The sequence below is a fragment of the Hevea brasiliensis genome, chromosome 10, assembly GCF_030052815.1.
Source record: "Hevea brasiliensis isolate MT/VB/25A 57/8 chromosome 10, ASM3005281v1, whole genome shotgun sequence".
NCBI classification, from domain to species: Eukaryota; Viridiplantae; Streptophyta; class Magnoliopsida; order Malpighiales; family Euphorbiaceae; genus Hevea; species Hevea brasiliensis.
Genome location: NC_079502.1, coordinates 15,135,061 through 15,147,529, shown reverse-complemented (window position 1 = coordinate 15,147,529; position 12,469 = coordinate 15,135,061). Strand labels below are relative to the sequence as shown.

Sequence of the window (12,469 nt, the reverse complement as noted above, 5' to 3'; positions counted from 1 at the left end):
GAATGACACGTGCTTGCTTGTTATAGTCTGATCATCAGCTTGTTCTCTGTAGAAAATGATCAAAATTAATATATAATAATAAAATTATTTTCTAAGAATAAGTTTTGCCTTACTGAGTAAGTTGTAAGCTCTTCCCATGAGGAAATATTAATTAATTAATTAATTAATTAATTATATACACTTGATTATGTTTGAAGTAATTGTTGACATTAAACAGATTTTACTTAAAAAAAATTAAAAAGATTTACTAGTAAAGCCAAAGCATGCGCACGTACAGAGAAAAGTAATGGGAAACAAGAATGATGTGATGGGAAAAAGTACAATAATACTATTGCATAAATTAACCTCACATTATCAACACCTACTAATATAATATTCTCTAAATATATTTTTTATTTATATTTTATTTATTTCCTGAGAAATAATATATAAATAAAAAATATTTTTATAAAAATATTTTTTATTGTTTAATTTTAATATTCAATTAATAATATATTTATATTATATATATAAATATTTTAATAAAATTATTCATTCAAAAAATAATTCCTCTCTTGAAGAGAAAATTTTATTTTCTTAAAAAATAATTTAATTTTTTCTTGAATAAGAAAAATGTTTTTTATTGACTTATTTCTTATCAATAAAAAATGTAAAAAAAATGTTTTTTAAAATATTATTTTTTGCTAAATAAACAGAGCTTAATTAGATGTCAATTTTTTAATTTTCTTATTTTTTTTTCTATAAAAAAGCTAGCCAGAATAAAATTTTTATGAAGTCAGGAATTAAATTATTGCTAGTGTTTATTTTATAATGTTAAGATTAATTAGAAAGCAAATTCCAATTCTCTTTTCTTGTGTACTCTAATGTTATCTTCTTTTTTTTTTTTGAAAAAATGAAAAATTTTTCCATAAACTAATTTTATATATGTGTAGATCAAATCTCCAAAAACAAATTTTCCATAAAAATTTATTAAATTAGACCAAAATCATCCCATTTCTAAGTATAGAGTCAATTGCACAAACAAACTACATTGTTGAGTACTTTAATTAAAACTTAATTAATTTCATTCCTTAAAGCATAAGAAATTATATAATTCTCTTTAAAGTGAAATGGAATTTATTCTTTGTTTTTTCCTTTCCATTCACTAGGATCTCTTTCGTTTTGTCGATTTTGTCCGAATCCTTCTTTTCTTCTGAAAAAAGGGAAGATGAAGGATCTTCTTCGGTGGATCCCTCTTGTTCCTGTTTAGTCCCTTTCATTTCGGAAGTTTTTTTCTATTTTTACATCTGTTTCTTCCTCCATTTCTTTCATTTCTGAGGTTTCTTTCAGTTTCTTAGTAAAAATGGGTAACGATATTCTGTCTAAAGAGTAGACACAGGTAATAAATAAGAGAATACTAAATATTTGAACCATAAAATTTCTCAATTCTGACACAAGGTACTTAGGTGTCACCTATCATGATAATACAATATCAGGCAATAGAGGAATCGCTAAAAGGAATTTAATCACCCCTTAGCCTTATAAATTTAATGTATAATTAACACAAGGTATATAATAGTCTATTAAATACTTAAGTTTTACATATTAATATCTTAAATTTAAATTTATGATAAACTGAAATTAAATAAAAATTTCTAAAAAAAAAAAAGGAATGCTTGAGTTCGTAACTTCCATTGAGAGGATGGGAGAGTTTAATTATAGGAAATGAAAATCATTGTGAAATGATGAAGTTGTGCTCTGCAATGCATCAAATCTATAGAAGGAATCTTTGCTTAAATTAATTTTTGGGTGGGAATTCTTTATCAAATGATGTTGTAGTCTGCATCATCCAAAGAAGCACCACATGCATCCCTAAATTTTTGTAACCATTTCAAGAGACATCCATTGTCTCTTCCCTAAGGAAGTAACCATTACCAAAAAAAAAAAAAAAAAAGAAAAAAGAAAAAACCTTACATACATGTGTATATATTCATTTTTTTAAATTAAATACATAATATCTTACACTCAAATTGAGAGTAGTATTTAAGTAAAACCTTCTCAATAAGAATAACCTTATCATTTGAACACTTGACCTTACAGATAAAGTTTGAATTAATTACAAGCCACTGATACAGTCACTTGCTGACATATTCATTTATTTTTTCTTAAAAAAATTTGAAAATATAAAAGGTGTTTTCAAAATTTAAATACATACATTTTCTTGTAATAAATAGCAAATTTAATTTCTTTATTTTTTTAATTAATTAGACTTCAAGTGAGGTTGAAATCTATATTTCTTTAATTTTTTTTAATTATTGCAACAAAACTATTTCTTTACAATGATTATAGTCCAACAATTTCCTTTTGTTTATTTTTATGTCATAGGAACTTTAAATACACATGAGCAATCAACTTGTGTGCAAGTGGAGAACCCAATAATTATTCATAGGAATAAACAATTTGTAGATTTGAAGTAACTTTTAATCATTATTCAAATATGCCCTTGAAGGCCATTTTTTTATGTTCTAAAATTATATTATATATATGTCAACTCTACCTAAAGAAAACATCTCTCAAAATCTCAACCACAACTTTTTATGGTGTTATAGAGAAGTGGTTGGTGGGGGGGCGGGGAATTTCACCCATCATCCTTGAATTTTGATTATTGTTTCAGTAATATTCTTAAATTTTAATTTGTATCACAAAAAACCTTCAATTTTACTATATAAAATCCTTCACATCGTTTTTCAATGGAATCTGAGGTGAGATGCTGATGTGTAAATGCCAAACTGAATTTTTTAACTAAAAAAAATTTCCTTTCTTCAAGTAGATAAAACACTCTCTTTCCTCTTGCTTGATGGTTTTTCCTTTCCTAATCCTGAACCTTCAGTGATGAAGTTTTTAATCGATCAGATTAACTTGGAAGCTACTTTATTTGCCAACATAAGCTGTTAAAATCAGTTCCTTTTACACCTAAGGAGATTAATATTTTTTCCCCGAATTTCTTTTCTTACTCTCCTTATGGTGTAATTTCTTTCATGGATTGTTGGAAAGCTGGACTATCCACTCAAAAGGCATCTTGCAAAGGGATTCATTTTATAAAAAATGTCTCTATTTGTAGCATTCTTGAGGCAAAACAAACTGATACTTCCTATTTAGTTATTTTGGAAGGGGGCAAACTTGGCCTTTCTTAGTCTGTTTGGTTATACAGTATATATATGTATGCTTTATGTCTTTCCTATTCTCTTTTGGTGTCGATGATGCACTGGAGTTTGTTTCTTGGTAGTTTTTGGACTCACTTGTCATAATAAGTGTTTCTCTAAAGAGTGTTGTAGTGTCTCAAATTTGGTGTTGAAATTAGACCTTTGGGTTATGAAAGTTAGGTTTTTGAAACGAAGTGGACTTTCAGTGGGTTCATAAACTTTCAAGTGATTTTAGGGATTTGTTGTTCGTCTTCTTTGTCCTCAATTTGGTTCCTTTGATTATCTCTTTAGGCCATCATTGTTTGTATAGGTTGTCAGATTGTTCGCATTTTTTGGCCTAGTGACCTTATTTAAGGGTTGGTTGTCAGATTTGTTCCATATTTGATTTGTCTTCCATGGTTTGTTTTGATGTTCTGAAGTTTTAAGAGGATTCACCTGAATGTTATCATAGTCTTTTACAGGTTCTTAATTAGAGGCATTTGCAATTTCTTTCGGTTTTGGTGTTGTTTTCGTTGCTTTTATTGGCAGAATTTTTAGATTTTTAGTCTTAATTCTTCTAGGTTAGTTGTTTTGTTATAGCTTGGTACTTCATCATTGTTCTGCTTTGTTTTGGAATTCAGTACCTGTTGGTTTAATTTCTTCAAGATTGTGTTGGTTGGATTTCTTGAAGCATCTGAATTATGGTTTCTCTTTGTAGTTCTTAAGTCTTGTTATTTATCCATGATTGGAATCATGCTCTGTGATTTGTTGGGGTAAGTTGAAGTTTTGAGTGTTTTGATGAATTAGTTTGTGAATTATGGTTTTGTATCATTGTTGATTTCAGTTCATCAGATGAAGAGAGAGAGAGAGAGAGAGAGAGAGAGAGAGAGAGAGAGAGAGAGAGAGAGGGGAGAGATCATGCACGGAGAGAAAGAGAGGGGAGGGAGAGGAAGGAGATGACAAAGTGTGAGAGGGAGAATATTCATGGCAAAGAGAGAAAATTTTATATTGTTAAAATATCAACATGACACGTTAGCATTTGTATGTCAACATCTCACCTGAGATTCCATTGAAATATAGTGTAAAGGATTTTATATAATATTAAATTAAAATTAAAAGATTTTTGTGATACAAATTAAAATTTAAAAATATTACTAAAATAATTATCAAAATTCAAGGATGATAGATGAAATTTATCCCGGCTTATTAGCATAGAAGACAATTGAATAAGCAAAACATCAAGATCTGCCTAGATTTTTTAATTTTTTAATTATTTCTTAAAACAATCATTTGATGGTGGTGTTCATGATATTGTGGGTTTTGCAGATGAATTGACAGTTAGCATGATCATTGTCTTTAAGAAATTGTGTAGGGTAGTGAGCCTTGTCAATTTATATATAGAGGGAGGCTGTTAGGTTGCAATGTACCATCTTACAATGAATTACTAAATTATAATAATTAAAATTGATACTAAAAATCAAAACAATTCATTATATGTAAAAGTAGATTTACTTGATGTTTAACTTAGTAGTATCAAAATTGTTTCTGAAATTGTAAGAGATAGTTTTAATATTGTAATAATAAAAGAAAAGTAGTGTTTAATTTATACACTAAACAAAGCAATTGGATATAAAAGGTTTTTGGTCTTGATTTATATATAAGCTCATTAAACATACTTATAAATAGAATATAATAAATATATTAATATTTATTTTGATTTATAAATTAAGAAAATATTTAAAATAAATTAGAGATTGTAGGTAACATAACTCTTCTTTTTTATTTATTTTAAAATTATTTTTTAACTAAGTAAAATATTATATTTTCCTAATAATTTAAAAAAATACTAACATTATTTTCATTTTAACCATTACAATACTAAATGATTTTTTTTATCATTTTGATAAATTAAATTCTTTCTAAACACCTTTCAATCAAATATTTAAATTATTTAAAAGTTAATTTTTAAATAATTTTATTAAATAATTAATTATTTATTTTCAATTAACTTATAAATTAAAAAATATATTTTAAATTAAAAGTTAAAAATAAATAACTAACCGAAACTCCCTCATACAAGCTTTTGATAGCAACCAAATTGCACAGTAAGAACAGCGGAAGAGAGGCTGAAAAAGTGGACACTTCTAAAGCAGCAGATAAAAGTTGATTCTAGCAAACTTCAAACGCGAAGAGGAGATTAAAGGAGAGTTATAGATATATGGCAATGAACTCCATTTGAAATGAAAAGATATTTAAATTTCACTTTTATGTATTTTTTTTTTTAATTTAAAGCACAAATATAAATGATCATATCGTTTGACATAAAAGTTTTGGCTGCCGACAAAATATTAATTACAGATAATCATTGAAATGTGTTATGAAGAACACTTGCCTTTGTCTTCAATCTCAGGTAGGATTGGTTTCACTTTCATTATCTTCAGTGGCTTTTCGGTGCACCTACAATGATGTCAAATAACTTTCTAATGATCTTCAAAAATAACATATCATCCCTCGATCCATTTTCTTAGTTAATAATATGAGAGCTCTCTCTCTATCTCTCTCTCTCTCTCTCTCTCTCTCTCTCTCTCTCATTTACTAAAAATCTGCAAAAATTTAAATTATTTTTTTTTTATTAGTTCTCATATTTTTAAAAATAATAAGTAAAAAAAATTCAATTATTTTAATTAAAAAAAAATAAAAATTATAAAGAAAACTGCAACCTCTAACGCGATTTATCAACAACTCAGATGCAGTGAATACATTAGTTTTACAGAGACTATTACTTCCTCCCAAAGAATACCTGAAACACACGCCCTTCATAAAGTTCCCACAAGTTAATCGTCTACATTCATCCACATAGTATTTCATGGAAGGTGATTGCTTCAAGAATTCTTTTATTTATATGATTCATGACTACAATAAGCCTTTGCAGCCGCTATGCCAAAACTCATAATCACTGGCCAGAGCAGCTACATGCTTGAAACAACTAACTATAAATTTCAAAGAAGAAATCAGGATTAATCTACAGCACGAGTTGTTGCATGCGTTGAACATGCCAATTTATATGCTCCCTATTACCCTCAAGAAGGAAAAAAGAATTATTCCTTTTTGCCGCAGTAGTAATGCAATCCAGGAACTCATCACCTTTTCCTATTTTATTCTGAAGCAGTACTTTAGGATTCCCTTCCTCTAACAAAGAAAACCAAAAGCCATTTAGTCCGTGTTTATCGCTTGGAACATGAAAATGACATTGGGCTATGCTTTAAGGTAGAAACATCAAATAACTCCATGAACCTTTGATCTGAAACCCTAGCCTTGGCAGCTGCAAACCTCTGGTACTCGTCGAAGATGGATGATAGGCACCACCTTTGCAATTTTCTAAAGCAACCCACAACACAACCAGTTCGGTGCTGGAGAAAACAAAGGCAAATACCAATTTTTAACTTGGGAAGTGTTGAATTTAGAATCAACCAATTAGGTATTAAACTCTAGGAAACCAATGACGCACATACCTTCCCTCGTTTACAATGTATCAAAACTGGGTGATTCCTCATATCTACATTAGAAACAATTAAGAATGAGTACATATATGCAATTACCTCACAATAGAACAAATTAAACGAGCTATAATAGAGTAACCCAATCTTAAGCACTCGTATTACCAAGGACAACTTTTAATGCTTCGCGAATTGTGTCCTCTGGAATGTTTACAAAAGGCTCCTGGATAATTAAAATTATCAGTTGGCAACAAAGGAAATTTTTCCAAAGATCATTAAAATCAAAACGTTAACAATAAAGACCTTTACCTATTAATATTTTACTCTCAAAATAATTAAGAAATAGAAACCATAACTATCAAACAATATCTTCAAGAATTACATATTGGAAACAAACATGCAGATGATGCAGAGTTATCTCATCAAAACTCATGCTCCCATCAGCCCTCAACTTATTGTCTCTATATTATTCAGCCAACTATATGACCAACACAAACCTTGTGATTGTTTTTTGGTTCCATATTAGCCAGCTCAATAGCATATTTATGCTGATATTAATAAATCTCAGCTTGGCTTAGCCCTATGCTTACTCAATCTCCAACTGTCTACTTCACATGCACAGCAGTATATTCATGCTAATAATAAGTAATGCTACAATTATTATTGGCTAAGTCAATTCTTAGGCTTACTACACCATCTCCAGCTGTCTTCTGAATACTTTCTGCCCCTCTCCAAGATATCTGCTGGCACAATTGTGTTACATCAATTTAGCCAAAATTATCCAGTGCATTCTTGTTTTTTCATAAGACAAACTTTTTACAAAGTTGAAAGTTGCCTCAAGTAATACCAGATCTTAAGCAATACTCACTCATCTGTCCACTGGGTTATAATTTATTGTTATTAACCACTAGTGGTGTGGACATTTGTTATGATCCTAGTTGGACAATGTATGGGACTTGGAATCCCAAATAGAAAGTATGAGATTTCAATGTGCAGTTCAAATAGACTTGCACTCTCCCACCTCAATAGCTAGCGTTTGGAGTGTGGCTATAGTAAGTCTATAACAATTGATACCAAAGTTGATCAGTGCCTGTGCACAGCCAGAGACTTGAAAATGGGTACCCAGCAGGCCAGATTAAAATCACTGGCAGCTTTGTCAAACTCAGAAGGGGGTACCCTACAAGCGAGATTAAAATTAACAGTAGCCTCATGAAAAAAATATCTCGAACCCAGCCAGTGTCAGTAGCAGTAAGAGCTGCCAAGGACATTGGGTGTGCATCTGCAAGGGAATTTTATGATTCTAGTTGGGCAAGTTAAGGGACTTGGAAGTGCAAATTGAAAGTATGAGATTTCAATATGGGGTTTAAATGGACTTGGGTTCTCCTACCTGAATAACTAGCTTTTGGAGTGTGATTCTCCGAAGTCCATAATAGCATTCTTCCTATTCTCCTGCAACTATATGATTACAGTGTATAGCACTCATTACCATCATGGAAAGCAACGGTACAAAGAATGACATTTTTCCTTACATATTGGTTAGATATTGACAATGTATCTATGATAATTGCTGAGAGTTTGACTGGCAGACTTGAGCACTAAAAAGCAGTCACTGACTCACTGCAGGCAAAATATTGAAGATGAAAACTCCCCCTAGAGTTGAACTTTGCTTTGTGATTGGGTAATAGCTTAAAAATGCAAGTTAAAGCTAAGAGATGTCCTTGGCACATAAGGTATACCAACCAGGGAAGAAAAAAATTAGCAAACTTCATGTTAGCACTCGAATTTCCACCTAAGCATGACATGAGAAGTGCAAAGTTAACTCAACTCAACTAAGCCTTTATCCTAAAAATTTGGGATCGGCTATATGGATTCGCTTTCTCCACTCTAAACGATTTTGGGTTAAATCCTCAGAAATGTGTAATGCTTTTATTAGTCTCCTCCAAGTCAATTTAGGTCTACCCCTTTTTTTCTTTCTATCCTCTAACCTAATGTGCTCGACTTGTCTAACTGGAGCCAAAGTTAAAATTAAAATTAAAATTAATAGTGCAAAGTTAAAATTAATAAAAACAAAACACAGAAAAAGAAACACGAGAGAGTAATGGATGCAAAGTTATGAAACTGTGACAGGAACTCATACTGGAAGTGTGATGAAGAAAAAAAAAGAGACCACCAGAAGGCTTGAAGACAAAGCAGATGATAAAATCACAGTGAGCAGTCAAGTTTCATTAATAGCCACATAAGCTATAAATCTCATAAATGACAATTTAAATAGCAAATGGAATGAAAAGGCACATAAACAGCAGTTGAAATGAGGCAACCAAACTAAATGTACAATAGAATCCTGAATCCGAATGACTAATGCACTTAATAGTGCATACAATATGAGTGTGTTAGGAAAAACATAATGCAGAACAATTTTACAACTTTTCATTTCATAAACACATATCTTTTACACATAGAGGACCCTGCATGATTTAGTAAATGAGTACAAATATTAAGCATATATTTTCCAAAATCACATACTTCACAAGTAAACAACATATTTTCCAAATTTTCCATATGAAGTCATGATAAAGCCACACTAATCTATATGGAAGTTCAATAGTTAAGTTTCATTCAAGCTAGAACTGCAAAACTATCAGAAATGAACTACCAGGATACACAGTTATGTTGACATGAAAGTTCTCTCATTTAATGACTTGGCTAGGCTAGTGTTATAGACAAACCCATTAACTCAATTCAATACATCTAGTCATTTCAACTAGAGAAATTAATCTAAGCACCCTTATTTAGCATTAAAAAAATACGAGATCATGCATTTAATTTTCATATCTGGATGCAAGATGACATTACTCAGGAACCGTTTAATATGAAAGGTGAAAGAAGTTGGATGACATAATTTCCTATTAACTAATGATATGGTCAGTCTCTTTACCAGAAAAGGGATAAAAGACATAATATATAGACAGTCATTTCTTAATGCATCTAGTTCAGGTAGACACAAACTATAATCTATAGCAAACAAACTTACAGATCTAGTCAAGAGTTAAATAAGGCCAACAGTTGACAGAAAGGACTTTGTATATTTATGCAGAGGAGGAGATATGAGCAAAAGCATCATAACAATAAACCTAGATCTAGCTAGATACAGTTCTGCAAATGGTTTTGTTTTAACCAATTCAAATATGTTCCAAGACAGTTGTCATGATTTTGTTTTCTGCATCAAGAGAATATGTGCACTTCTGAATCCTAAATGTAAGTACTTTCTCATTTTCATTTGTCTTAATCTTAAATTCCTAGATTGTCAGGAGACTAACTTGTGCCTTAGCCTAATAATAAAGTTAAGGTTTTCTAGAAGTAGCTGCTAAAGATCTCACTAATAACAATTTTCATCTCACAAAATTGCAGAAAAACAAAAGAAATGAAAAGAAAAGAAAGGAAAAGAAAAACACTGTTAGGACATTCGAATTGCAAGAAATCAATCACAAGCAAGTGCCTAAATGAGTTAATGGAAAGTTTCAATATTTTTACAAGTACATTGACAAGTTAACTAGTGTCCCGAACAAGAAGGGAGTTTTGGCAATTTTATTAACAACTAAACACTGGTTTCAAAAAAATAAAAATAAAAAAAAGGAAAACATAAGAATTTTCGAAAGTTTAAATTTCAAATATCAAGACAAATAAATAAACAGAAAGTGCTATAATCAACAAGAAAGTACAAGAAGATCAGAAAACAAGAAAAGCCGCTGATAGTATCCCATGCAATTTACCAATGGGTATCCACCGCATTTAGAGTGCCTGTTGTTAAATTAGACAATACAGTCATCACGAACTCAAATGAAATACATCATTGAGGAAAAAAAGAGTTCACATGTCAGCCGTCTCGAAAGAATTCTGTCTGCGATGATTTCTAATTTTTTTTCTTTTTCCTTTTGTCCACTACCATGGTTTCTAATTAGGAATGTTTAATATATGGTGCTCTTTCTGAGATATGTAGAGATGATTACCCATTCATCAAAGAAAGAAAAATGTGAGAAAAAAGAAATTAATAAATGAAACCGCAAATGACAAACTGAGGTGCACAAAAGAAGCAAGCATTAGCAGCAAAACCCACAACGAAAAAGAAGGGGGAAAAAAGAGCGAAAGAACAAGGTAGGGTAGGATAATAAAAATCTTAAGCCTTCATTGAAGAGCACTGATGACTATTGAAGAATGCAAACACTTGAATATGAAAATTTTAAAATAACAATAATGCACATGACATCGTCAAAACATTTGTTTAACAAATTCTATGGCCCCCGCAATAAATCAAATAGGCATTCCTGAGAATCAATAAAAACTTAAAATTCCAGATATTAAAAAAATAATAATAAAATTATTTAGCTCCTAGCTCCTAAGACCTAAGAAGAGCTAAAATTTTCCACAATCAATTTTCCTTTTGATAATTCATTAACAAATAATTGAGATGAGCTCATTACGTGAACTCAAAAGCCACTGCTACTTTCAGATTCAAACCCAATAAACAAACGAGGAAGTAGCTAGCTCAAAACGACAATTTAGCAAGAAGATATGTTAGCTAGCTCACCTTATAACCTTCGATCCCGAACTGAAAAAGCTTAATCCCATTGGCCTTAAGAAAATCCGTGTTCGGCTCCGGATACGGCTCAGGGCACAGACATCTACACCACCGCAACCAAAAAAACCTAAAATTCATCAATCTGCATAATCCGTACTAACATCTACATATGCTTAATACAGATGCATGAATGAAGTACAGCTGAAGTAGGAAAAAAATAATAATAAAAACAATAACAACATAAAAAATGGCTTACATGATGGAGCGAAGTCCAAGCGTCTGTAGGAAGGAGAAGTTAGCAGAGTCAGGAAAACCGGACCTGAAGATGCCATTATCAACCATGGCGAAGTTTAAAGGTGGAATAAAGGTGAGGTCATCTCCGACGACCGGAGATGTTAAGACGGCAGGAGACGGCGGAGAGAGATCGCGGCGGTCAACAAGGACCACTTCGATGGTCTTGCACACCTCACCTTCGGAGTTGGCGGTGGTTTTGTGGTCAAGTGTCATGAGAAAGATTTTCTAGAGAGAGAAAAAGCAGTTGGGAATCACGAGGGATGTTCTGCTAGGTACGGCGGCTTTTAACTATTTGACAGTTAATGGAAAGAAAAAGTGTGGGGCTCTTAAAACCCGGTGGCGCCGGTGGTTACTTATGTGGTAGACTGGTCGTGGCCATCCCTATTTATAGACGCATTTTGGAGGGTGTAGACGGCGTGGAATACAGCGGACTGGCTGCGAGTTTGCATGTGTATTTGGACTTTTTTAATTATTAATTTTAAAAAATTTAATTTAAAAAAAAAAAAAATGGAGCTCTTTAGGATTGGAGTGTCAGAGTGGAGAATGGGAAAGTTGATGACTTGTAGAAATATTTAAAAGAAAAACAAAGAAATTTAATTAAAATAAGGGGAGACAAAAAGAAAACTCAGTACGAACTTGGGAACCAGTCACACACGCGAGTTTTTATGCGTGCCGTGAACAAACCGTGATGCTGCCTTCTTTGATAAAACATTTAAAAAAATTATTTATTTTCAAAATTATATTTTAAATAAATTTAATTATTTGATATTTATTAATAATATAAAAATATTTAGACATTAAAGTTTTATATTTTTTTTCTATTTACAGCTGGATATTATCGCAGTAAGATAATCTGCAGGAAGACTATTTCATTTTCGCACGTTTTAACAAAGCGTGCTCCCAATCGCCTCAAACGAGCGTGTGGGGCTCTTCCGCAATTC

General features: G+C 31.3%; 1 protein-coding gene across 2 annotated transcripts; it reads right to left on the bottom strand.

The window, feature by feature from the left end:
* Positions 1-6,038: 6,038 nt before the first annotated feature.
* Positions 6,039-11,974, bottom strand: LOC110650985 (tyrosine-protein phosphatase DSP1). Of its 2 annotated transcripts, XM_058129206.1 has the most exons (6): positions 11,491-11,922; positions 11,244-11,337; positions 6,824-6,881; positions 6,674-6,717; positions 6,456-6,571; positions 6,039-6,350 (listed from the first exon to the last, which is right to left on the bottom strand). In XM_058129206.1, the coding sequence occupies exons 1-6, from the start codon at positions 11,739-11,741 to the stop codon at positions 6,335-6,337; spliced, it is 579 nt and encodes a 192-aa protein (XP_057985189.1). In that variant the 5' UTR covers positions 11,742-11,922; the 3' UTR covers positions 6,039-6,334. The 2 variants fall into 2 exon arrangements, with proteins under 2 accessions (XP_057985189.1, XP_021661846.2); XM_021806154.2 differs by having other exon boundaries at positions 6,039-6,571; positions 11,491-11,974.
* Positions 11,975-12,469: the final 495 nt, after the last annotated feature.